The 27,681-nt window shown below is 38.8% G+C and overlaps 1 protein-coding gene across 1 annotated transcript in view; it reads left to right on the top strand.

Annotated features, from left to right (window-relative positions):
- The window catches only part of LOC134575355 (alpha-2-macroglobulin-like), a 66,394-nt gene that overhangs the window by 30,996 nt on the left and 7,717 nt on the right, over window positions 1-27,681 (top strand). The window contains exons 17-29 of the mRNA XM_063434636.1: window positions 767-851; window positions 7,535-7,688; window positions 9,793-10,021; window positions 10,090-10,216; window positions 13,790-13,908; window positions 15,482-15,533; window positions 16,304-16,387; window positions 17,224-17,400; window positions 18,251-18,332; window positions 23,040-23,196; window positions 23,946-24,020; window positions 24,770-24,932; window positions 25,578-25,801. Of these exons, the coding sequence (XP_063290706.1) occupies window positions 767-851; window positions 7,535-7,688; window positions 9,793-10,021; window positions 10,090-10,216; window positions 13,790-13,908; window positions 15,482-15,533; window positions 16,304-16,387; window positions 17,224-17,400; window positions 18,251-18,332; window positions 23,040-23,196; window positions 23,946-24,020; window positions 24,770-24,932; window positions 25,578-25,801 (1,728 nt within the window). The remainder of the gene's footprint in view (window positions 1-766; window positions 852-7,534; window positions 7,689-9,792; window positions 10,022-10,089; window positions 10,217-13,789; window positions 13,909-15,481; window positions 15,534-16,303; window positions 16,388-17,223; window positions 17,401-18,250; window positions 18,333-23,039; window positions 23,197-23,945; window positions 24,021-24,769; window positions 24,933-25,577; window positions 25,802-27,681) is intronic.

Below are 27,681 nucleotides of genomic sequence, written 5' to 3'. Positions count from 1 at the left end.
ACAACCCTCTGTTGCCTGTCACTCAGCCACTGCCTTACCCATTCAACAATATTGGAATCCAAACTTAAAGATTGCATTTTATTGATAAGCCTTCTATGTGCAACAGTGTCAAAAGCCTTACTGAAATCTAGGTAAGCACCTAGTCTACTGCACCACCCTGATCTATAATTTTAGTTACCCAATCAAAAAAATCAATAAGATTAGTTTGGCATGATCTCCCTGAAGTAAACCCATGTTGTCTCTGATCTTGAAATCCATGTGATTTTAGATGTTCAACAATCCTATTCTTTAACATGGTTTCCATCACTTTCCCCACTACTGAAGTAAGGCTTACTGGCCTATAGTTGCCCGACTCCTCCCTAATACCTTTCTTGTGAATGGGCACAACATTCGCCAACTTCCAATCTTCTGGGACTACTCCTGTTATCAATAATTGGTTAAATAAATCTGTTAATGGTTTTGTTAGTACACCACTAAGCTCTTTGAATAGCTTTGGGTGTATTCCATCAGGTCCCATTGACTTATTTGTCTTTACTTTTAAAAGGTGAAATAGAACCTCTTCCTCTGTAAACTCACGTGTTTATATGTCTGTAAATTAACAAAAAAGAAATGGGTTTAGATAATGTTTTCAAAATCATAATGTTGATTCATGGAAGAATATGGGAGTGTAACAAGAAGATTAATTGATGTGTGTTATAATAGAAAGTCATGATGTAGGGTGGTGAGATAACTAATTCACAAATCTGTATCCATGCTCTTTTTATAGGACATGGGACTTAAAGTTTTTACAAATACCAATATCAAAAGTCCAACTCTCTGTTACCAAGTTCAAATGGGCTATCCAGGTGCAGGTAAGACAGTAAGCCTGGTATCACAGGTAGAAGTGTAAACAGTGAGCCTATAGCAGTATGCATGTACTTTGTTAAATAGAAAAGACACAACATCAATGAAGGTGCGAGACAAAAAGACCCAATACACATTCAAAAATAAATTGTACATGCAAATATTGTTTTGCTTAATATTGTAATAAATACATCTTATGAATGTACACTAATACGGAGTGTATTCCGACCTCTTTCTTTTTCATTTTTTTATGTTGCAGTCTTATGCTACAATTGTTTAAATTCTATTTTATTTCACATCAATCTACACACAATACCTGATATTGACAAAGCAAAAACATTTTTTTTATTTATATGTTTAATCTATTAAATAGGAAAAAACATTGACATAAGTATCTAGAATCTTAACTCAGTAGATATATATATCTAGCTGTTACTAGAACTGCTCTCTTCTGGACAGCGATCACAGATGTCCCACCTAAAATTTTCTGAAGCCACTCCCCCAACTTGGGGGTCAAAATCCCGAGTGTTCCTATTACAACTGGGACTACTGCTGCCTTTACTTTCCACATCCTTTCTAGCTCCTCTTTTAGTCCTTAGTATTAGTCCACCTTCTCATGTTCCTTCTTCCTGATGTTATAGTCACTGAGTATTGCCACATCCACCACTTTGCAGTCTTCTGTTCCTTGTCTACTATCACAATGTCAGGTTAGTTGGTCACTACTTGCTAGTCTGTCTGGATCTGAAAGTCCCATAAGATATTGTCATTCTCAACAACCCTTTGTGGTATCTCCCACCTAGACTTAGGCATGAGATCAATAAATGCAAGGGTCTACCACACCAAACAGGACCCAAGGTGCAGACAATGCAAAGAGGACTCTGAGACAATCTAGCACGTAGTAGCCAGGTTCAAGATGTTAGCAGGGAAAGCATACACTGAGAGGCACAACCAAGTTGCTGTGACCAAAATATCTGCACAGAATATGGGTTGGACCTGCCTGAGTCCAGATGGAAGATACCACAAATGGTAGTTGAGAATGACAGGGCTAAGATCCTGTAGGACTTCCAGGTCTAGACAGACAAGCAGGTAGTGGTAAACTAACCTGACACTGTGTCGTAGACAAGGAACTAAAGACTGCAGTTGTGGTGGATGTGACTATATATCAGGAAGAAGGGACACGAGAAGGTAGACAAATATCAAGAACTGAAAGAAGAGCTAGAAAGGATGTGGAAAGCGAAGGAAATATTAGTCCTTGTTGTGATAGGAGCACTCGGGGCTGTGACCCTCATGTTGGGGAAGTGATTTCAACAGATTCCAGGAAGGACATTTGACCAGAAGAGTGCTGTTCTAGTAACAGCTAAAATACTGCACAGAACCCTCAGACTCCAAGGCCTCTGGTAGAGGACCCGAGAATGAGGAATGCACAAAAAATATATATACCACCAAGGAGGGGTAAAAAAAAAAATATACGTACAAATATATATGTACTGAATATTATCAATAATCTAGTAATGGCAACCTTTATCAGCTTATGTGGTGCAACAGAAATGATCAACTAAAATAAAGATATTGAGAAACAGTGAATTAAAAAAAGCACTCAAAATAATAGTGAATGTCCTTTATTTCTACATTTTACTTATATATAGCAAAGAGCACTCGGCAGTCAGTTATTTTAATAACCATAGTTTAGAGGCAGTGTTCCGGAGTTTATTTATTTTATTAGATTCACTTTGTTTTTATTGCACTTTCAATGTATTGCTATTATATGTAAAACATTACAAAGAAAGAAATAATACACTTAGCATTTAGTTTTCAATACAGAATAAAGAGAGCTTTGTGGCTCTTTCAATGAGGGGCGGTAGCACTTTGTGGTCTTAGATCATATTATTAGCCTGCACATATATTCTGTGCGCATGTATTAATGCCTGTGTGTGTATTGATACCTGTTTGTTTATTAATTGTTTTTGTGTGTGTGTATATGTGTCTGTGTGGATTGTTTTTTCTGTGTATGCATAAATTAATCCCTGTGTGTGTGAGTTAATTGGTGTATGTGTACATGTATTATCGATCCCTGTGTGAGTTAATTGGTGTATGTGAACATGTATTATCGATCCCTGTGTGTGAAAATTGGTGTATGTGAACATGTATTATCGATCCCGGTGTGTGTGATAATTGGTGAATGTGAACATGTATTAGTGATCCCTGTGTGTGTGTGTGTGTGTGTTAATTGGTGTATGTGTACATGTATTATTGATCCCTGTGTGTGTGTTAATTGGTGTATGTGTACATGTATTATCGATCCCTGTGTGTGTGTTAATTGGTGTAGGTGTACATGTATTATCGATCCCTGTGTGTGTGTTAATTGGTGTATGTGTACATGTATTATCGATCCCTGTGTGTGTGTGTGATAATTGGTCTATGTGTATATTATTATATGTATTATTGATCCCTGTGTGTGTGTTAATTGGTGTATATGTACATGTATTAGTGATCCCTGTGTGTGTGTTAATTGGTGTATGTGTACATGTATTATTGATCCTTTTGTGTGTGTGTGTGTTAATTGGTGTATGTGTACATGTATTATCGATCCCTGTGTGTGAGTTAATTGGTGTATGTGTACATGTATTATTGATCCCTGTGTGTGTGTTAATTGGTGTATGTGTACATGTATTATCGATCCCTGTGTGTGAGTTAATTGGTGTATATGTACATGTATTATCGATCCCTGTGTGTGTGTTAATTGGTGTATGTGTACATGTATTATCGATCCCTGTGTGTGAGTTAATTGGTGTATGTGTACATGTATTATCGATCCCTGTGTGTGTGTTAATTGGTGTATGTGTACATGTATTATTGATCCCTGTGTGTGTGTTAATTGGTGTATGTGTACATGTATTATCGATCCCTGTGTGTGTGTTAATTGGTGTAGGTGTACATGTATTATCGATCCCTGTGTGTGAGTTAATTGGTGTATGTGTACATGTATTATTGATCCCTGTGTGTGTGTTAATTGGTGTATATGTACATGTATTAGTGATCCCTGTGTGTGTGTTAATTGGTGTATGTGTACATGTATTATTGATCCTTTTGTGTGTGTGTGTGTTAATTGGTGTATGTGTACATGTATTATCGATCCCTGTGTGTGAGTTAATTGGTGTATGTGTACATGTATTATTGATCCCTGTGTGTGTGTTAATTGGTGTATGTGTACATGTATTATCGATCCCTGTGTGTGAGTTAATTGGTGTATATGTACATGTATTATCGATCCCTGTGTGTGTGTTAATTGGTGTATGTGTACATGTATTATTGATCCCTGTGTGTGTGATAATTGGTGAATGTGAACATGTATTAGTGATCCCTGTGTGTGTGTGTGTGTGTGTTAATTGGTGTATATGTACATGTATTATCGATCCCTGTGTGTGTGTTAATTGGTGTATGTGTACATGTATTATCGATCCCTGTGTGTGTGTTAATTGGTGTATGTGTACATGTATTATCGATCCCTGTGTGTGTGTGATAATTGGTCTATGTGTATATTATTATATGTATTATTGATCCCTGTGTGTGTGTTAATTGGTGTATATGTACATGTATTAGTGATCCCTGTGTGTGTGTTAATTGGTGTATGTGTACATGTATTATTGATCCTTTTGTGTGTGTGTGTTAATTGGTGTATGTGTACATGTATTATCGATCCCTGTGTGTGAGTTAATTGGTGTATGTGTACATGTATTATCGATCCCTGTGTGTGTGTTAATTGGTGTATGTGTACATGTATTATTGATCTCTGTGTGTGTGTGAGTTAATTGGTGTATGTGTACATGTATTATCAATCCCTGTGTGTGAGTTAATTGGTGTATGTGTACATGTATTATCGATCCCTGTGTGTGAGTTAATTGGTGTATATGTACATGTATTATCGATCCCTGTGTGTGTGTTAATTGATGTATATGTACATGTATTATCGATCCCTGTGTGTGTGTGTGTGTGATAATTGGTCTATGTGTATATTATTATATGTATTATTGATCCCTGTGTGTGTGTTAATTGGTGTATATGTACATGTATTAGTGATCCCTGTGTGTGTGTGTGTGTGTTAATTGGTGTATGTGTACATGTATTATTGATCCTTTTGTGTGTGTGTGTTAATTGGTGTATGTGTACATGTATTATCGATCCCTGTGTGTGAGTTAATTGGTGTATGTGTACATGTATTATTGATCCATGTGTGTGTGTTAATTGGTGTATGTGTACATGTATTATCGATCCCTGTGTGTGAGTTAATTGGTGTATATGTACATGTATTATCGATCCCTGTGTGTGTGTGTGTGATAATTGGTCTATGTGTATATTATTATATGTATTATTGATCCCTGTGTGTGTGTTAATTGGTGTATATGTACATGTATTAGTGATCCCTGTGTGTGTGTGTGTGTGTGTGTTAATTGGTGTATGTGTACATCAATTATTGATCCTTTTGTGTGTGTGTGTTAATTGGTGTATGTGTACATGTATTATCGATCCCTGTGTGTGTGTTAATTAGTGATCCCTGTGTGTGTGTGTGTCTGTTAATTGGTGTATGTGTACATGTATTATCGATCCCTGTGTGTGTGTTAATTGGTGTATGTGTACATGTATTATCGATCCCTGTGTGTGTGTTATTTGGTGTAGGTGTACATGTATTATCGATCCCTGTGTGTGTGTTAATTGGTGTATATGTACATGTATTATCGATCCCTGTGTGTGTGTGTGTGTGTGTGATAATTGGTCTATGTGTATATTATTATATGTATTATTGATCCCTGTGTGTGTGTTAATTGGTGTATATGTACATGTATTAGTGATCCCTGTGTGTGTGTGTGTTATTTGGTGTATGTGTACATGTATTATTGATCCTTTTGTGTGTGTGTGTTAATTGGTGTATGTGTACATGTATTATCGATCCCTGTGTGTGAGTTAATTGGTGTATGTGTACATGTATTATTGATCCCTGTGTGTGTGTTAATTGGTGTATGTGTACATGTATTATCGATCCCTGTGTGTGAGTTAATTGGTGTATATGTACATGTATTATCGATCCCTGTGTGTGTGTGTGTGATAATTGGTCTATGTGTATATTATTATATGTATTATTGATCCCTGTGTGTGTGTTAATTGGTGTATATGTACATGTATTAGTGATCCCTGTGTGTGTGTGTGTTAATTGGTGTATGTGTAAATGTATTATTGATCCTTTTGTGTGTGTGTGTTAATTGGTGTATGTGTACATGTATTATCGATCCCTGTGTGTGTGTTAATTGGTGTATGTGTACATGTATTATCGATCCCTGTGTGTCTGTGTTAATTGGTGTATGTGTACATGTATTATTGATCCCTGTGTGTGAGTTAATTGGTGTATGTGTACATGTATTATCGATCCCTGTGTGTGAGTTAATTGGTGTATGTGTACATGTATTATCGATCCCTGTGTGTGAGTTAATTGGTGTATGTGTACATGTATTATCAATCCCTGTGTGTGAGTTAATTGGTGTATATGTACATGTATTATCGATCCCTGTGTGTGAGTTAATTGGTGTATGTGTACATGTATTATCGATCCCTGTGTGTGAGTTAATTGGTGTATGTGTACATGTATTATTGATCTCTGTGTGTGTGTGAGTTAATTGGTGTATGTGTACATGTATTATCAATCCCTGTGTGTGAGTTAATTGGTGTATGTGTACATGTATTATCGATCCCTGTGTGTGAGTTAATTGGTGTATGTGTACATGTATTATTGATCCCTGTGTGTGTGTGTGATAATTGGTGTATGTGTACATGTATTATTGATCCCTGTGTGTGTGTTAATTGGTGTATGTGTACATGTATTATCAATCCCTGTGTGTGAGTTAATTGGTGTATGTGTACATGTATTATCGATCCCTGTGTGTGAGTTAATTGGTGTATGTGTACATGTATTATTGATCCCTGTGTGTGTGTGTGTGTGTGTGTGTTAATTGGTGTATGTGTACATGTATTATTGATCCCTGTGTGTGTGTTAATTGGTGTATGTGTACATGTATTATCGATCCCTGTGTGTGTGTTAATTGGTGTATGTGTACATGTATTATCGATCCCTGTGTGTGAGTTAATTGGTGTATGTGTACATGTATTATTGACCCCTGTGTGTGAGTTAATTGGTGTATGTGTACATGTATTATCGATCCCTGTGTGTAAGTTAATTGGTGTATGTGTAGATGTATAAATGATCCCTGTGTGTGTGTGTGTTAATTGGTGTATGTGTACATGTATTATTGATCCCTGTGTGTGAGTTAATTGGTGTATGTGTACATGTATTATCGATCCCTGTGTGTGAGTTAATTGGTGTATGTGTACATGTATTATCGATCCCTGTGTGTGAGTTAATTGGTGTATGTGTACATGTATTATTGATCCCTGTGTGTGTGTTAATTGGTGTATGTGTACATGTATTATTGATCCCTGTGTGTGTGTTAATTGGTTTATGTGTACATGTATTATCAATCCCTGTGTGTGAGTTAATTGGTGTATATATTATTATTACATAGGATTGTTCACATGAAAATCTTGCTGAGCCATTCATTCTCATTAAATGAGTGTGCCAGCCTTGGAATGATGATATTTTTAAGATGTTCACCTGCTCCTATCTAATATTATGTCATTTTATCAGGAATTGCTTACTCTACGCAGAGAATGTTGGCAATGCCTATGGCAATGGTGCAGGAGGATATGTTAAGTGGTTCTGTTGAAGCTGCTGGGTTTACAATTGAGACTGAGAGAAAATATTTCCCGGAGACCTGGCTTTGGAACTTTGAACTGACAGAGTAAGAATTTTATTCATATATTTTTTTATTTTTGCAAAAAGGCTGATGCTCCATTGAATTGCAGGCAGGGAGTCGGGCTACAAGAATTTCAGGCATCTTGGTTGCTCAAATCTAACTTCTCAACGTGTGGTGGAACCAGTTGGATTCACATAAGACCTGCGTAATTAATCAGAGAATAAAAACACACATTGCGATATCCATTATACTTCACTAATTAAAACAAACTCTTACATAAGCTTAAAAACAAAACAAGGCTTAAAGCAAAAAAAATGCAGTGATAGTTATCATTATGTGTTAAAAGTGATAAATACCCCTCAATTTAGCAGAGGTTGGCATTTAAACTTTTTTAAAATGGGCAGTAGTTAAGCAAAATGGAATTTACTAGTGTCCATAACTGATCAGATACACTGGTTTATAAAACTTTTAGAGCAAGTTGTAAAACTTTGAGAGAGAGACATTTATTAGATAGACCAAGCAAATTACCTGGGACTACTTTCAGCCAGTAGTAACTGAGAGCCACTACTAAACCTCGACTAGTTAACAGCTTATATTATTATCTGGAAAGAATGGATCAACTGGTTCCAACCCTCTTGTTACATTAACGGCAGCCGCTAAGCCTCGGAATTGAATAAGTGTGTGTAATCTCGCTCGTGGTAATAGTGCACATGCAGATTGTCATCGAATATGTCATCGAATATCATCGATACTTAAAGACTTTACACCAGAACATTTATTATGGCTTAGCTGAACATTTTATGTTACTTTCCGATACCTCGATTTAAACTAGTAAATCTCACTGATCTTTAAATCTTATAGCTGTAAACTAAACAGAGTGTAGGTCCCTTGCTCCCCTGTTAGAAAGGTAAAAGACTTTAAACTTACCTATATTACAGCTTGTGTCCAGTCATGGCTGGCATCACCCCCGTTCGCCTCCTTGGCTGAGAACATCAAAATTGACGATCCTATATAAAAGCATTTGAAGGCTCTTGCCCATATGTGCCAAAATGCTGCGCTGCACCAATCTTCTCCTAGAGATGCATTGAATCAATACATCTCTATGAGGAACGTTCAGTGCCTCCATGCAGGGCATCGGGATGCTGAATATCCATGCAGCCCTGACACAGGAAGCATCTCAAGTGGCCGTCTGAGTGACAGCCACTAGAGGAGTTCCTAGGCTGTTCTCTGAAAAGGTGCCTACATTAAAAAGCCTGCAGGGACATTCTACAGACACCAAAACCACCACCTTAAGCTGTAGTTGTTCTGGTGACTTTAGTGTCCCCTTAAGGCCAAAGTAGCCAAAATGAAAGCATTCCTAACTTAGAGAATTTTACCAGTTTGAATATTTTGACCTTCACGTTGGTTTCTCACTTTAGTAAATAAGCCTGCGAAAAGTTCAGATACAGTTGTTCTTAGCTAATTTCTGACTTCTGTGCCATCTCCATAGACAGACATTAGCAGTAGAATGGCCAGCGTTACAGAGCTTAGTAACCATCTGGTTGGCACCTTCATGTGATGCCAATAAGTCAGCTTGTCAATATCTTACCTGGTCAGATGCAGGTACCCTTATTGTGGAGATTTCTTGGACCAATAACAGTTCATCAACATGAGGGTAGAGTTTGCAAACACACACAGAGCATACAGGATCTACTTAGCACATAATTACACATCGTGCGGAAATGTAAGATCATGCCCAATGCCACTGGAAGCTAAGATCTGCTTATTGAAAGATTCAAGAAATCAATTTCTGTAGCTTAGCGTCCGTAAACATAGCTTGCACATCGGCTGGGTATGTAAAGTACATCTCTTTGGGACATTAGAAGTAGATTCTCTGGAGAGAGGAATCATGCTTCACCATCTGGTTGTCCAATGGGCAAAACTGGGTTTAACAAATTCCTGGTGAATCTTGCTTGACTGTACAGTGGTCTGAGGGCTGCGGTATAGGTTGATTTACTCTTCTGCAAACAGGATTGTTTAAATTTATATAGCAACTAGAGATCCCAGAATATTTCACCATTAGACTCTTGGATCAGGTATAAATCTATCTCTTACCCCTTTGTGCACTGTGTAACACACATCTGTCATTTCCACTAAATTTTTTATCTAGTTCCAAAGGACAGGCCAGTATCCCGCTGACGGTCCCAGATACCATTACAACATGGAAAGCAGGAATGTTCTGCACGTCGCCCCATTCTGGGTTTGGTCTTTCAGAAACAGTGTCTCATGTAGCTATGCAGCCTTTCTTCCTAGAACTCACTGTTCCATACTCTGCAGTCAGGGGCGAGGAGTTGCTTATACAATCTACAGTGTTTAACTACCTCACAGAAAGCATTGAGGTAAGTGGTCACATATCCAAACCATCATTGATGGCTTTCCTCTATTAACCATTTTATTATGTTCGTAGGTCGGCATTTCCTTAGAAAACACTGATCAGTACGAAGCTAAAGCTGCAGGTGGCAAGGAAGATGGTTACTGCATTGACGCAAATAAAAAGGTGACAATGTCCTGGAACGTCAAACTCAAGACTTTAGGTGAGAATCCGTCATACCTACGTGTGCCTGTTTGTTTCCTCCAGTCTTGAATGACTTCTGCTGTCTGTCATAGGATTTTCAATGTTGTGTTTTAAATACCTGAATGCCGTGAGCGCATTCAGCCAGTCCATAGGAAAGCATTCTCAATGCTTTCCTACGGATGCTGGCATCTTCTCACTGTGAAAATCACAGTGAGAAGCACGGAAGTGCCTCTAGCGGCTGTCAATTAGACAGCCACTAGAGGCTGGATTAACCCTATTGTAAACATAGCAGTTTCTCTGATACTGCTATGTTTACAGCAGACAGGGTTAAACCTAGATGGACCTGGCACCCAGACCACTGCATTAAGCTGAAGTGGTCTGGTTGCCTATAGTGGTCCTTTAATAGATGACAGAACTGAGAGATTAACATCAGTGGTTGGGAAATCATTTGAGGGTTGTTAAAGGATAATATTCAGGAATTCACTGTGAACAGCAATGTCATTAGATGTATTCAATGTGGCTTTAAGAAAAGACCAATCTTGTCTGTTACATCCTATGAAGAAGGCAGCCGAAGCACAGATCAGGGTTTGCAGTGGATGTTATCTACTTGGATTTTTCTAAGGCATTTGTAACAGTTCCACGGCTAGGTTACTGTACAAATTAAAAGCAATAGGTGTAGATGAACATATTTGTCCTTGGATTGAACATTGGCTTAGTGTGCAGAAAGTAGTGGAAGATTTAATGTAGATAAATGTAAAGTTATGCATTTTGGATTGAAGAACACACAGCAATTTATACCCTAAATGATGAGTTAGAAAAAAAACTATACCAGAAACAGACACAGGAAGAATTTTAGACAAGAGGCTAAGCACAAGTGTGCTATGTCTTATAGCAGTTGCAAAAGCCAGTATGGTATTTTTATGACTTATATATAATGGGTATTAAAGGGACACTATAGTTACCAAAAACAATTTTAGCTTAATGAAGCAGTTTCGGTGTATATATCATGCCCCTGCAGTCTCACGGCCCAGTCCTCCGCAATTTAGGAGTTACACCACTTTATGTTTTTGTTTTTTGTTTTTGTTTCTGCAGCCCTAGTCACACCTCCCCTGACTGTGACTGACACAGCCTTCCTAAACACTTCCTGTAAAGAGCCACCAAGTTATACATAGTATTAAAATAATTATAACAAAAATATTAACCCCTTGAGGACGCAAGACGGTTCAGGACCGTCATCTGCATTTTTCCCTTGCCGACCGACGACGGTCCTGAACCGTCCTAAATTTAAAATGTACTTACCCGATCGCCGTCGTTCCCCCGGCGGCGATCGGCGGTGCTCCCGTTGTGGGGAGACTGCCTGCAGCCCAGACAGTCTCCCCATGGCGGATTAGGACCCCTGGGGCCATGTGATCGCCCAACAGGGCGACCACATGGTCACAATAGGTGTCCAAGTATCTGCCTGCAGGGGGACTGTCTGTGCTGACAGGCAGTCTCCCTGCATGTGTAAAATCAGAAAAAAAATTAAAGTTAGAGTTAATAAAAAAAAAGTATTATTATATATGTGTATATATATATGATATATAGACATATATTATATCTATATAATATATGTCTATATATCATATATATAATGTCATGCTAAGTGTATTTTTATATTAATATGTACATATATTAATATAAAAATACACTTATAATTAATTTACACACGTATATATATAATATATATATAATAACTATATATATATTGTATATATATATTATTATAAAATACGAATAATAAATAATTTAAATTAAATTAAAAAAACTTAAAAATAATAATAATAAAAAAAATTATATATCTATACGAAATGTTATTCTAACTGTATTTTGATATTAATATATATATATTTATATCAAAATACACTTAGAATGAAATTGTATATATATCTATGTATATATAAATAAATAAAAAGAATACGAACTATTCATATGTCCATATACAAAATTACATAAATAATTATATAAATATACACGTAGACTTCAAATATATAAATATGCACATATATTTAAATTCTACGTGCGTATTTATGTAATATTTTTACATAATTAAGTTATTTTATTGATTGCAATTTAAGGGACCTGCCTGCCAACCCAGGCCGAAAGTCCAGAGAATTTAATTTGCTAGCACTGTATTTTACCCTGTAACGTTCTACGACACCCTAAAACCTGTACATGGGGGGTACTGTTTTACTCGGGAGACTTTGCTGAACACAAATATTAGTGATTCAAAACAGTAAAACATATCACAGCGATGATATTGTCAGTGAAAGTGACTTTTTTTGCATTTTTCACACATAAACAGCACGTTTACTGATGATATAATTGTTGTGATACATTTTCCAGTTTTGAAACACTAATATTTGTGTTCAGCAAAGTCTCCTGAGTATAACAGTACCCCCCATGTACAGGTTTTATAGCGTTTTTGAGAGTAACAGGGTCAAATATATGGGTCAAATATTTTTACCTTGAAAATGGCCAGGTTGGTTACGTTGCCTTTGAGAGTGTATGGTAGCCCAGGAATGAGAATTACCCCCATGATGGCATACCATTTGCGAAAGAAGACAACCCAAGGTATTGCAAATGGGGTATGTCCAGTCTTTTTTAGTAACCACTTGGTCACAAACACTGGCCAAAATTAGCGCTCAATTTATTTTTTTACTTTTTTCACACACAAACAAATACGAACGCTAACTTTGGCCAGTGTTTGCGACTAAGTGGCTACTAAAAAAGTCTGGACATACCCCATATTGAATACCCTGGGTTGTCTACTTTAACAAAAATATGTACATGTGGGGTGTTATTCAGCGATTTATGACAGATAATAGTGTTACAATGTCACTATTGATACATTTTAAAAATGTATGTTTTGAAACCGCAATATCCTACTTGTACTTATAGCCCTATAACATGCAAAAAAATAGCAAAAAGCATGTAAACACTGGGTATTTTTAAACTCAGGACAAAATTTTGAATCTATTTAGCAGTTTTTTTCATTCGCTTTTGTAGATGAATAAAAGATTTTTCACATAAAAGTCAAAAAACATGTATTTTTTTAAATTTTTCATCATATTTTTTCATTTTTTTTAAATTAAATTACATGAGATTATATAAATAATGGTATGTAAAGAAAGCCCCTTTTGTCCTGAAAAAAACAATATATAATTTGTATAGGAACAGTAAATGAGAGAGCAGAAAATTACAGCTAAACACAAACACCACAAAAGTGTAAAAAGATGCCTGGTCGCAAATGTACAACATCGCAAAAAATGTCCAGTCCTTAAGGGGTTAAAGCATATTTAGACAGGGGAACTGGCTGGATCACAACAGCAGTTAGTATAAAAGGGCACTCTAAGAGCCACAATACAGAAAATGGTAGGGGCTGTGGCGCTCTGAGTCTTTGGGTGCTGCCCTCTTGTTTATATTATCCGTCCAATCTCGCCTGTGAAGGGCTGAAGGAAGTTAGCCACTCAGTCTCAGGTTGGTATTAATATTTTGCTGTCCTCCTGAGATCTTGTATGTCACCGTCTCCATTCCTTCTGTTTGTGCTGTGCAGGTGAAATTAACTTTACTGTGAGTGCGGAGACATTGCCAGGGAAAGGTGTTTGTGGAAACCAGATTGCACATTCTCTGCCGAGAAGAAAGGACACGATTACCAGGTCCATGCTGGTGGAGGTGGGTACAACAAATAGTGAAAGGACATTAATAACGTCACCATACTCCATATTCTGGAATAAATAGAGACTTTAACGGTATTCACTAAACTATAAATTGGGGAGAATACCTACGTTAGGGAGAAATATCTGAATTCTGGAAACTTCCTCAGGTGAGTTACTTTTTCAGTTAGGGGTTATTTTGGCCACCGATTCACAACTCATTTTCCAGTTTCCCACAATTCCTATTTTAGTAAATAAAATTGTTGTTATCTTTGCTTCGGGCGGGGGGGGGGGGGGGGGACGAAATGAATGGTGCAGTCGTTGTAATACACTCATTACGAATACACGTAGAAACAGCAGCTCATTCCATTTTGTATAATCGCTTGCCACCATAATAATAAAATGTTTTACTCCCATACTGTTTTCATTGCAGTTTCACTAATTATGAGCCACTTTTTAAAACCTTTTTCCTTCTTTTTTGTATTTTTTTCCTTTTTCTACTCCTCCTCAGTAAGAACTCACTTTTATGTTACGCTTGGCTTAGGGACATAGTTTATTGAGCTTAATAGTAATATGCATGGAATGTTAGTATAATAACCATATTTTGTTTTCTTGTATATTTATTATATTTCATGATTACATGTTCTTTGTTCCTTTTTTTTTGTATAATCTATAATTGATTGTGGATGGGCTATTTGTTTGCCACAGTTTTCTCCCTTTTGTCATTTATATATTTCCCCATTGTTGGTTTTTCCTATACGTTTTGTTGCACAAATGTAATAAATAAACATTTTCAGAAGAAAAAGTAATGGAATAGATTGATGCTTTGATATAAATGTTACTCAAAAAAATATAGGAATTCTCCTGTTGGAATCACAAAGAACACAATACACTAACTAAGCTATAAATATTATAGAACAAGTCCAGCATAATCGCTAGTAAGGATAACTATTGAGAAATTATTCAATACAATTTAATAAAACACAAAACAAGGTCAGATAGGGTCTTAATGGGAAACAACATATCTGTGAATTAATTATAAACTGTAATTATTTTGATCTCTTTCACTAACGTTCCATGCTTTTAGTTTGTACAGCGGGCAGAGTGTAGGTGAGTTAACCACTAATGGCCACCTTTATGCATATTTTTCAATGCAAGATGGGACACGTAAACAGTATATGTACACACACACACCTATCCAAGATATCCCTTTAGATATATAGGAACTTGTAAACCTGCTGTAAATAGCATCTGACAAACATCCTAACCACGGCTTTGATTTAATTAGTTTGGCATTTAAAAAAATAAATCAAATTAAGAAAAACATAAATCAAATGCTTTATCTACATTTTTAAAAAGTTATCATTGAAGGGACACTATAGGCACAAAACAACTTTAGCTTAATGAAGCAGTTTTGGTGTATAGAACATGCCCCTGCAGCCTCACTGCTCAATCCTCTGCCATTTAGGAGTTAGTAATAATAAATGTAATGTTTTTGGTATCTTGTTACCATACTTTCTTTGCCCTCTCTAGAGGTGGCATTAGTTTCACCCCTGCTAATATAATGTGTTAATGTGCGTGTTTTATTGCAGCCAGAGGGTGTGGAAAAGGAAGAGACCCAGAATTCCATGATTTGTGGGAAAGGTACGAGTTCTCATAATCCAACATATATGGAGTTTTATCCCAAACCCTGACCACAGCGCCCTTTATATACTGACACCCCAAACCATGACTATAGATCCCTTTATATACTGACACCCCAAACCCTGACCCCAGTGCCCTTGATATACTGACACCCCAAACCATGACTATAGATCCCTTTATATACTTACACCCCAAACCATGACTATAGATCCCGTTATATACTGACACCCCAAACCATGACTATAGATCCCTTTATATACTGACACCCCAAACCCTGACCAGAGTGCCCTTTATATACTGACACCCCAAACCCTGACCCCAGCACCCTTTATATACTGACACCCCAAACCCTGACCCCAGCACCCTTTATATACTGACACCCCAAACCATGACTATAGATCCCTTTATATTATTACACCCCAAACCCTGACCACAGCTCCATTTATATACTGACACCCCAAACCCTGACCACAGCGCCCTTTATATACTGACACCCCAAACCCTGACCCCAGCGCCCTTTATATACTGACACCCCAAACCATGACTATAGATCCCTTTATATACTGACACCCCAAACCCTGACCCCAGCAGCCTTTATATACTGACACCCCAAACTCTGACCCCAACACCCATTATACTCAGAACCCTGGCTGGTGGGATATAAATGCAGAGCGTCTACGTTTGGGTTTGTGAAAACAAAGCGTGGAGCCAGTTTTACAATGTGGGAGAATGTTTTGACCTTCTCTGACCTCTCCTTTTTCTGTTTGAAGGTTCTGACATTTCTGAGCAGTTTTCTCTGCAGCTCCCAGAACATGTGGTGGAAGGGTCAGCACGAGGATATTTCTCTGTGATTGGTGAGCCAGCATTTACTTTTGGGGTTATTTTCTAAACTGTGAATTTCTCAATAATCATCAAGAAATTCAAATTTATGGCCAAACAATTCAAAATTCAATTGACATAAAAAGTATCTTATTTTTAACACGTTATTTTCAGCTAGTGTCATCCATTAATCAATATGATATTTATAGTCATGACATCCTCCTGGAGCTATAAGTTCCTTACAGTAAAGATACAATGTATAAACTGTTCTAATATTTGGTGCGTAGAGAGGCTGTAAGAATTTTAGTAAAATAATTTTACATTTTGCGAAGACATCATAGATGTGTGAAACTTCCTTTACTGTATCCACAAATCATAGCACAGTGAGATGTGGCTCAGCTTGGTTTTCGAAAGAATTAGAAGTGAGCTCCTACAGGTCTGTAAAGAATATATTTCATAAGGAGAGGAAAATAAAATTGAGAATAGAAAAAGATAATTTATTCCTCTGTCAATTTTTACTTCTTGCTTAGAGTGTTGTAGAGACTTTGGTTGCAAAATATTTTTTACACTTCACTAAACGTATAGTAGGTATAAAAAGATTCTAAATTTCTCTCTTCATATAGCAATACAGTTGCTTTCATTTGAAGTCAAAACCTATAGAACTTATAAATTATATAAAAATATAGGCTTTTGTGATATATTAAAAAAACAAATAAAGCTATTTTGATTGAAACACCAGCCTCCGTTATAAAACATTGCTTTGCACTAGAAATGGAGAGATGGTTGACTGAATGGACATCATCTCACTGATCGAATGACGTTGGTGCAGCTAAAATGCTGTTGACATTATCGTTTGTTGTCTGTCATGCAGGTGATATTATGGGAACAGCAATGCAGAATCTGGGAAGTCTTCTTAAAATGCCATTTGGATGCGGGGAACAAAATATGGTCCTCTTTACCCCAAATATCTACATCTTGGAATATTTAAACAATACTCGTCAGTTGACCCCAGAGTTGGAATCAAAAGCCTTGAGCTACCTGAATAGTGGTAAGAGACCCAAACCAGAGTGAAACTCTTTCTACACCAATTAAACCTCCCTGAAACATCTCGAAGGTGTTAGATTTTACTGTTTTTCCTGTGTTTTATCAGTATTTGGTGAATGCATGTCGTGTCTACACAGCGGTGGTCGGCAGTCCTCACAAGTAAATTTCTTTATATCCCAATATCAATAAAAATACATGTATTAGGTTCTGGAATATATACATTCTGTACTTACCACTATAACTACCATAAATATTTCCATTAAATCTCACTTTGTAGGCACTGCTTACAATGGAATCAATTTAATCGATCTGAATCAGAAATTATCACAATCTGTTGGGGGAAAAAACAACAACTTTTAATATTATTTATCTTCAGAAGTCACCATTAAAGATTATGGGAATGTTTGTAGACAAATCGTTTAAAACGTTTTTTTTTTTCTTACAGATTGGAATAATTTCTAACTCTGATTCAAACAAATTGAATTGAGGCCTATGCCTTTTTTATACGGGGTCTATATTGTAAGAATGTTTGAGCACGGTCCTCATCAAACTTTGACATTCCTGTCAAACTGTGTAATAGTTTGTCTGATTTCTTGTTAAATTCTCTCATTTATAACATGGCAACAATAATACTATGAGGTTGATCGTATTATCATTATATTATTATTTTTATTATCCCTTGACGTGCTGCATGTTATCTTTCTAACCTGCATCATAGATGCAGGCCTTGCTCTGTTTATGTGCTGTATGAATCCATAGCCTGATCCTCTATCTCCTGGAATGTTATATTCTATGTGGACTTGTTTTTTGCATTACTTTCCTTGTTTCCTGATTATCATGTTTTTTTATTGTAGGATACCAGAAGCAGTTGTCCTACAAACACTATGATGGATCGTACAGTGCGTTCGGACCCTCATATGGAGGAGGAAACACCTGGTATGTACATGATAGTGGGAAAGGAGACTGCAGTATATATAGGCAGTGCAGAGAGGGAGGTGTGTATGTGTCAGGTTGTAGATAGCACGATTTACGACGAGACAATGGACCAAGCAGGGGGGAATGAGAATACAAATAAACATTATCTGGATGGTTTGCACAAAACGCATACTAAGGTCGAGTCCAGTAAGCCAAATCCAGGAAGCACAGGTTCACCACAAGGTAGACAAACCAGGGTTCAGAGATACCAGGAATTTGACACAAACACCAACACAAATGTAGGGGGATACAGAACAAGCACCGGTTCCTGACTTGTCCCTGGTTAGTGGAATCATAGGTCGCTATGACGACTGAAGACTGTTGCCAATACGTGCCTATTACTACTGTTAGCGACAAGGAATCACTGCCTGTTTTATTGCTATCTGCTCCCATATAGTATAACAAGAGCCATTATCTGCTACTTAGTCACTGGTTACTACCTGCATTCCAGCATTACTGCTACGGTTTCCAAACTTCCACTTATTCTCTAAATTAAAATGATGTCTCTGCCTGGTGGGAACAGACAACAATCTAATTACCATCTACTAACCCTCACTCCCCCAACCATGCACCTATAGAGAAAGAGATGATTGGCTTGATTTGTTAATAGAATAAATAAATAAAGTAAAATTAAATAAAAAAAGAGTCTTGTGGGTCCATGTACCCAAATAATCCTTCACCATATTTGCAGAGTGGTCTTCTGTATATCAACTAATATTAAATATTTACCAATGTATTAACCTTGAGGCTAACTTGTCAGAGCCCAATCAATCTTACTAAGCTAAGGTAACTTTAATTATTTTCTTTTCCGTTTTTTAAAATGTTTCTGTTGCTTTGAGTGTTGGAACAGAGACTAGCGTATTGCAGTGGTTATGTTCGTTGTTGTTATGCACTATAATCGCTGTGTGGTGACATTACTAGCAGTCAACAACAAAAAAATTGCTAAAAGTTTAGAAACTTGTCAATGATTTATAGTCACTCATTTTTACTGGCTAATAACAACAGCGTACAACAAATAATTACCTGGGATGATAATGAGCCCGAAGTGTCTGAACAGGTTTCTGCACTTCAATTAACCCTGAATAAGTTTGTGCCATAATGTTACAGGTTACATTACAGTAGAGGGAGGTACAGTAAGTGCAGTAGGTATACAGTGTATGTATATTTTATTTATATAGTGCTAACAGGTGTACTCAGCACTTTACAGGTTACATTACAGTAGAGGGAGGTACAGTAAGTGCAGTAGGTATACAGTGTATGTATATTTTATTTATATAGTGCTAACAGGTGTACTCAGCACTTTACAGGTTACATTACAGTAGAGGGAGGTACAGTAGGTGCAGTAGGTATACAGTGTTTGTATATTTTATTTATATAGCGCTAACAGGTGTACTCAGCACTTTACAGGTTACATTACAGTAGAGGGAGGTACAGTAAGTGCAGTAAGTATACAGTGTATGTATATTTTATTTATATAGCGCTAACAGGTGTACTCAGCACTTTACAGGTTACATTACAGTAGAGGGAGGTACAGTAAGTGCAGTAGGTATACAGTCATAGGCGTGCGCACGGGGTGTGCCGGTAGTGCCTGGGCACACCCTAATCACACCTCCGTGCTGCACTGCCTTAGGGCAGACTAACATGTCGGGTCCGAAATCCCGACACAGGAGGGGGCCCGGCGGCTTGCCCAAAATGCCGCTGGGTGCGAGGCCCCTCCTGTCAGTCTGCCCTGACGGAGATCCAGCCTCAGTCTGCAGCTCCGCCGAGAGTGAGCTGCAGACTGAGGTGTTTTGTGATCTCCAACCTGTCAGAGCGTTGCCGCGGCAATCACCATGTGGTCTGCAGCTCACTCCCGGCGGAGCTGCAGACTGAAGAGAGAAGGCGCCCACTGGACCACCAGGGAAGGTATTTAAACCCTCTTTCTACCCCCTGTCACTTACTGCCGCCCACCCCCCTTCTACTCCCTGTCACTTACTGCCCCCACCCCCTTCTACTCCCTGTCACTTACTGCCCCCACCCCCTTCTACTCCCTGTCACTTACTTCCCCCCACCCCCTTCTATCCCCTGTCACTTACTGCCCCCACCCCCTTCTACCCACTGTCACTTACTGCCCCCCACCCCCTTCTACTCCCTGTCACTTACTGCCCCTCTACCCCCCAACCCCTGTCACTACCCTTCTACCACCCTAACCCCTGTCACTACCCTCCTAACCCCTGTCACTACCCCTCTACCCCCCAACCCACCCCATTCTACTCCCTGTCACTTACTTCCCCCCACCCCTTCTACCCCCTGTCACTTACTGCCCCACCCCCTTTACCCACTGTCACTTACTGCCCCCCACCCCTTCTACCCCCTGTCACTTACTGCCCCCACCCCCTTCTACTCCCTGTCACTTACTGCCCCTCTACCCCCAACCCCTGTCACTACCCTTCTACCACCCTAACCCCTGTCACTACCCCCTAACCCCTGTCACTACCCCTCTACCCCCCAACCCACCCCATTCTACTCCCTGTCACTTACTTCCCCCCACTCCCTTCTACCCCCTGTCACTTACTGCCCCCACCCCCTTCTACCCACTGTCACTTACTGCCCCCCACCCCCTTCTACCCCCTGTCACTTACTGCCCCCACCCCCTTCTACTCCCTGTCACTTACTGCCCCTCTACCCCCCATCCCCTGTCACTACCCTTCTACCACCCTAACCCTGTCACTACCCCCCTAACCCCTGTCACTACCCCTCTACCCCCAACCCCTGTCACTACCCCTCTACCCCCCCTAACCCCTGTCAATGCCCCTCCACTACCCCCACCCCCTGTCACTGCCCATCTACCCACCTAACCCCTGTCACGACCCCTCTACCCCCAACCTCTGTCAATACCCCTTTACCCCCTAACCCCTGTCACTGCCCCTCTACCCCCCTAACCCCTGTCACTAACCGTCTACCCGCTACCTCCTGTCACTGCCCCTCCACCCCCTAACCCCTGTCGCTGCCCCTCCACCCCCTACCCCCTGTCACTGCCCCTCCACCCCCTAACCCCTGTCGTCCACACAGTGCACCCCTCACAATCATACACACTGTACCCCCCACACACTGCACTCTTCACAATCATACACACTGAACCACACACACACTGCATTCCTCACAATTACACACACTGTACCCCTTACAATTACACACACTGTACCCCTTACAATTACACACACTGCACCCTTCACAATTACACCACACTGTACCTTTTACAATTACACACACACACTGTACCCCTTGCAATCACACACCCTGTACCCCTTACATGCTGCACCGCTCACAATCACACACACTGCACCTATGTATATTTGTATTTGTATATATGTATATATATATGTCTGTATATATATATGTATGCATGTGTGTGTATGTATATATAAAAATACATACACACGCGGCGTGTGTTTGTGCTTTAGGGTGCACACCCTAATGCAACAGGCTGCGCACGCCTATGTATACAGTGTACGTATATTTTATTTATATAGCGCTAACAGGTGTACTCAGCACTTTACAGGTTACATTACAGTAGAGGGAGGTACAGTAAGTGCAGTAGGTATACAGTGTATGTATATTATATTTATATAGCCCTAACAGGTGTACTCAGCACGTTACAGGTAACATTACAGTAGAGGGAGGTACAGTAAGAGCAGTAGGTATACAGTGTATGTATATTTTATTTATATAGCGCTAACAGGTGTACTCAGCACGTTACAGGTAACATTACAGTAGAGGGAGGTACAGTAAGTGCAGTAGGTATACAGTGTATGTATATTATATTTATATAGCCCTAACAGGTGTACTCAGCACTTTACAGGTTACATTACATTAGAGGGAGGTACAGTAAGTGCAGTAGGTATACAGTGTATGTATATTATATTTATATAGTGCTAACAGATGTACTCAGCACGTTACAGGTTACATTACAGTAGAGGGAGGTACAGTAAGTGCAGTAGGTATACAGTATATCTATATATTATTTATATAGCGCTAACAGGTGTACTCAGCACTTTACAGGTTACATTACAGTAGAAGGAGGTACAGTAAGTGCAGTAGGCATACAGTGTATGTATATTTTATTTATATAGCGCTAACAGGTGCACTCAGCACTTTAAAGGTTACATTACAGTAGAGGGAGGTACAGTAAGTGCAGTAGGTATACAGTGTATGTATATTATATTTATATAGCGCTAACAGGTGTACTCAGCACTTTACAGGTTACGTTACAGTAGAGGGAGGTACAGTAAGTGCAGTAGGTATACAGTATATGTATATATTATTTATATAGCGCTAACAGGTGTACTCAGCACTTTACAGGTTACATTACAGTAGAAGGAGGTACAGTAAGTGCAGTAGGCATACAGTGTATGTATATTTTATTTATATAGCGCTAACAGGTGCACTCAGCACTTTAAAGGTTACATTACGGTAGAGGGAGGTACAGTAAGTGCAGTAGGTATACAGTGTATGTATATTTTATTTATATAGCTCTAACAGGTGTACTCAGCACTTTACAGGTTAGATTACAGTGAGTACAGTAGCTATACAGGAATTGCAATAGTGCAATATATAATATATTAGAGAGGAATGATTATAGATGGTGGGTCATTGGTCTTAGACTTTATCCAGCACGTCTTTTTCCAGGCTCACGGCTTTCGTTATGAAGTCCTTTGCCCGGGCACGCAGTCAAATTTACATTGAAGAAAAGCAAATCTCAGATCCTCTTGTTTGGCTGACAAATCAGCAGAAGGACAATGGCTGCTTCCGTAGTGTTGGAACTTTGTTTAATAACGCCATGAAGGTGAGCAGAATAAGAAGGGGTTTGGTGATGGGTTTGACATGTGGATGGTTGAATTTCATGTCATGATAAATTGATTGTTTTATAAGAATGTACCATGAAGCAGTGAGTGAAGTGGTACATTAAACCCCCTTTCGCCTGGTGAATATGCATTCTAAATAGATTGCACTTACTAATAATATACCTGTGCTGGGATCAGTAACTATTATCAGGCTCAGGCAGCCAAAGCCCGACTGTCTTCAGAACCAGGGATAGAAACATCCCTCTATTTTAACAATCCTGAAATATTACCAAATGTGAAGTGGTTAATTACTGAAATAAAGTAAATTGGTTAGATACTCCATACATGATTCTATTCTAATAAAGCCTTATTTCACCTATTGTTGTCAGCTGGGGACAGAAAAGATCAACATAGCACCCCCCGGTGTCTGGCTTAAGTATACAAAATACCTGAACTCATTGTTTCTCCAGAGAGTTTTTCAGACACTGTGCCTGCTGTTATATAATGACCTAATGGCACCAAGGACTGGTAGAGCATCGTATACAGGATCATAAAAGAGAGAGATCTGTGCTAACGACTCAGATCTTCTGATACATTAGACACCAGGCGGAATAGGGTACCGAGATAATTTGCTTTGTGACTCATTCCCTTTTATCACTGTAGATGCCATGTGTGTGTGTGTGTGTGTGTGTGTGTATATAATATGTGTGTGTCTGTAAAATTTGTTCTCACTGTTAATTTCTCACTTTAGGGAGGAGTGAGCGATGAAGTTACACTGTCTACTTATATCACCATTGCTCTTCTGGAATATCCGCTACCAACCTCGGTACGTGCCATAAACACAAGGCTGGCAGATTGATAATAGATTTACAAGCACACACTGACATGTATAGTTCATCTTCCGCATCTAAAAAGAGTAGCTAACGTTCCAGAGGTTGACACCTCTTTTTCCCCCTTCTCTTCTATCTTCTATATTCTTACCTCCCACAGCCACATGTGGTCTCTTTACATTCCCATCTTTTTTCCCCTTCCTTCTCACATGTTTCCCCTTCCTTCTCACATGTTATCTCTTTATCTCCGGATTTCTACAAGGAGATTTTTTCTATCACTCCCAAATTTTTCATTGCTTCTAATTAGCGTAACGCTGGAGATGTAATAGGCTTTAGGGGTATTCCTGCCATATCTGGTGGGATTACAAAAAGGTCAAGCAGGCATGGGAGGTTATTCTCATCACCCATAACCTGTCTAATAATTGGTTATTTACGTATAGCTTTCTATCTTATTCTATTTTTTATTTTTAAATCTCGTATTTATCGAAATATTCAAACAGACGCTATATACAATAAATCAGAGCATAAACAATGCAACGTAAGACACAAATACAAATTTCTTCTGTTTTGTACTGTTATTTATATTGTCTGTTTAAAGCAAAACAATTTACAAAATATATATATATATGTTTACTGTATGAAAAATAAAACCCAGTAAACATTTATATTGTCAAAAAAAATAGGCATATTTGGGTAACTGAGCAGAGCAGTTGTGTAACTGGAACTTATCTTGTTACTTCCACAGCACCACGTAGTCCGGAATGCCCTGTTCTGTCTGGAGAATGCAATAGCTGGTCAGAATAACATCCACACAGAAGCAATGATGGCTTATGCTTTTACTCTGGCTAGAAAATCAGACATTTCTAATCAACTGTTTAAACACCTGGATGAACAGGCCATCAAGACAGGTGAGCAACTGACTAGTTTGAAAAGGACAGTCAAGAAGAAATTAGGAATGGCATGGTCGAAATTCCAGTTTTCACCCATAAGGAATCTTTCAAGTCTTTATTGCGTATACGCTGAGCTCCATGAAGAATTCCTGCAAAACTCTAAAAATTGTTCCCTTCCCATCTTTCCCTGGCAACCCAAAAAAAATAAATAAAGGCTTTTCACAGGAATTCTGATAAGATCCATAGAACTATTAGTAAAGTGAGAATTCTAAATCAATTTCCAATTTAAGTTAAGCTATGCTTTTAGTCTGGCCACTCTGGTCTTAAATATGAAATTCATTTGGTAGTCACTTGAATTTTCACTTCAGGAAATAACTCTCATTGTTTTTTATTTCTCACTTTGGGTGAAATAGTGTCACCATGTCTGAGAAGATAATCTATACCTTGACCATTAATGTGACGATAATTCATTTTAATATTTCCATATTGTTAAAGCCACTGCTTTATCTGGGGCCTATATCTACTGCCTCAGACTTTGCATTTATGGCATCATCTGAATTGCCAAATGCCATACATAACCTTTAGACTTTTTTTTATTATTGGTGGTTTACAGATTATATAATCTACAGAGACATTGAGACATCTTCTTTTATTTTCTTTCAGATGACTCAATCCATTGGCAACGTCCAGAGTTTTCAGATGACTCAGGACTGAGCCGGGGGTCTCACAAATTAGCCCCATCTGCAGAAGTTGAGATGAACTCCTATGCACTGTTGGCTACATTGTCCAAGCCTGAAATCTCTGAGGAAGATTTGACTTTCGCCACCAAGATTGTCAACTGGATAATAAAACAAAGAAATCCTAATGGTGGTTTCTCGTCCACTCAGGTAAGGTGCCATTCCTTCTCTTCCTTCAGCAAAGTGAAAGGCCATTTACTATGGCAAAAATCATATTTAGAGGTAGACTGGGTTTATATGGCCGACACCAATGACCACAGCTATATTTTCACTCTGCAAAATGTATGTGCAAATGAATGCAGTATTTCAGTATGTAATAGTATGTTTCTAAGATAAGCTATAAGCATTTATTGGTTGAAGGATTCTCTTTTCGAGAACAGTAATACACGTGAAGTCAGATAATACACAGATCTATGTCACTAAAAAGAAAACCTAGAACTGACAGATATTCCCTCATATCAGGTGATAAGTCTTTAGACGATGGCTTTGGATAGAAGTAGTTTTTGAATGGTGATCCTCATATTAAAGGAACATTTCAAGCAACGTAACCCAAGTGCCATGGTGGCATGCCATGATAAAATGTAAAAATTACCTTATATACTCGAGTATAAGCCGACCCGAATATAAGCCGAGGCCCCTAATTTTACCCAAAAAAACTGGGAAAACGTATTGACTCGAGTATAAGACTAGGGTGGGAAATGCAGCAGCTACTGGTAAATTTCTAAATAAAATTAGATCCTAAAAAAATTATATTAATTGAATATTTATTTACAGTGTGTGTGTATATAATGAATGCAGTGTGTGCGTATGAATGCAGTGTGTGCGTATGAGTGCAGTGTGCGTATGAGTGCAGTGCGTGTATGAATGCAGTGCGTGTGTGTATGAGTGCAGTGTGTGTGTGCAGTGCGTGTATGAGTGCAGTGCGTGTATGAGTGCAGTGCGTGTATGAGTGCAGTGCGTGTATGAATGCAGTGTGTGAGTGCAGTGCGTGTATGAATGCAGTGCGTGTGTGTATGAGTGCAGTGTGTGTGTGCAGTGCGTGTATGAGTGCAGTGCGTGTATGAGTGCAGTGCGTGTATGAGTGCAGTGCGTGTATGAATGCAGTGTGTGAGTGCAGTGTGTGTATGAGTGCAGTGTGTGTGTGTATGAGTGCATTGTGTGTGCGTATATATTAATTGAATATTTATTTTCAGTGTGTGTATATAATGAATGCAGTGTGTGTGTATGAGTGCAGTGTGAGTGCAGTGTGTGTGTGTATGAGTGCAGTGTGTGTGCATATATATTAATTGAATATTTATTTCCAGTGTGTGTATATAATGAATGCAGTGTGTGTGTATGAGTGCAGTGTGTGTGTATGAGTGCAGTGTGTGAGTGCAGTGTGTGTGTGAGTGCAGTGTGTGTGTGAGTGCAGTGTGTGTATGAATGCAGTGTGTGTGAGTGCAGTGTGTGTAAGTGCAGTGTGTGTATATGAATGAAGTGTGAGTGTGTGATGCAGTGTGTGTTTGTGTATGTGTTGGTGGGGTGGGCATTTGATATATTATTAATTATTATTTTTTTATATTATTATTTTTTTGTATTATTATTTATTATTTAATTATTATTATTATTTTTTTTATTATCTTTTTTTTTTTCGTCCCCCCTCCCTGCTTGCTTCCCTGGTGGTCCAGTGTCATTGGTAGTTCAGTGGGGGGAGAGGGGTGCTGGCAGAGCTGTACTTACCTCTCCTGCAGCTCCTGTCAGCTCCCTTCTCCTCCGCGCGGTCTGTGCAGCTCCCTCTGTCAGCTCTCAGTGTGTCTCGCGAGAGCCGCGGCTCTCGCGAGACTTACACTGGGAGCTGACCGAGGTGCTGAACGGACGGCGCGGAGGAGGAGAGAGCTGACAGGAGCTGCAGGAGAGGTAAGTACAGCTCTGCCAGCACCCCTCTCCCCCCAGTCTGTATTATGGCAATGCAAATTGCCATAATACAGACTCTGACTCGAGTATAAGCCGAGTTGGGGGTTTTCAGCACAAAAAATGTGCTGAAAAACTCG

The sequence above is a fragment of the Pelobates fuscus genome, chromosome 10, assembly GCF_036172605.1.
Source record: "Pelobates fuscus isolate aPelFus1 chromosome 10, aPelFus1.pri, whole genome shotgun sequence".
In the NCBI taxonomy this organism is placed as follows: Eukaryota; Metazoa; Chordata; class Amphibia; order Anura; family Pelobatidae; genus Pelobates; species Pelobates fuscus.
The sequence above is the reverse complement of the archived record's forward strand: the minus strand, read 5'-3'. Positions and strand labels throughout refer to the sequence as shown.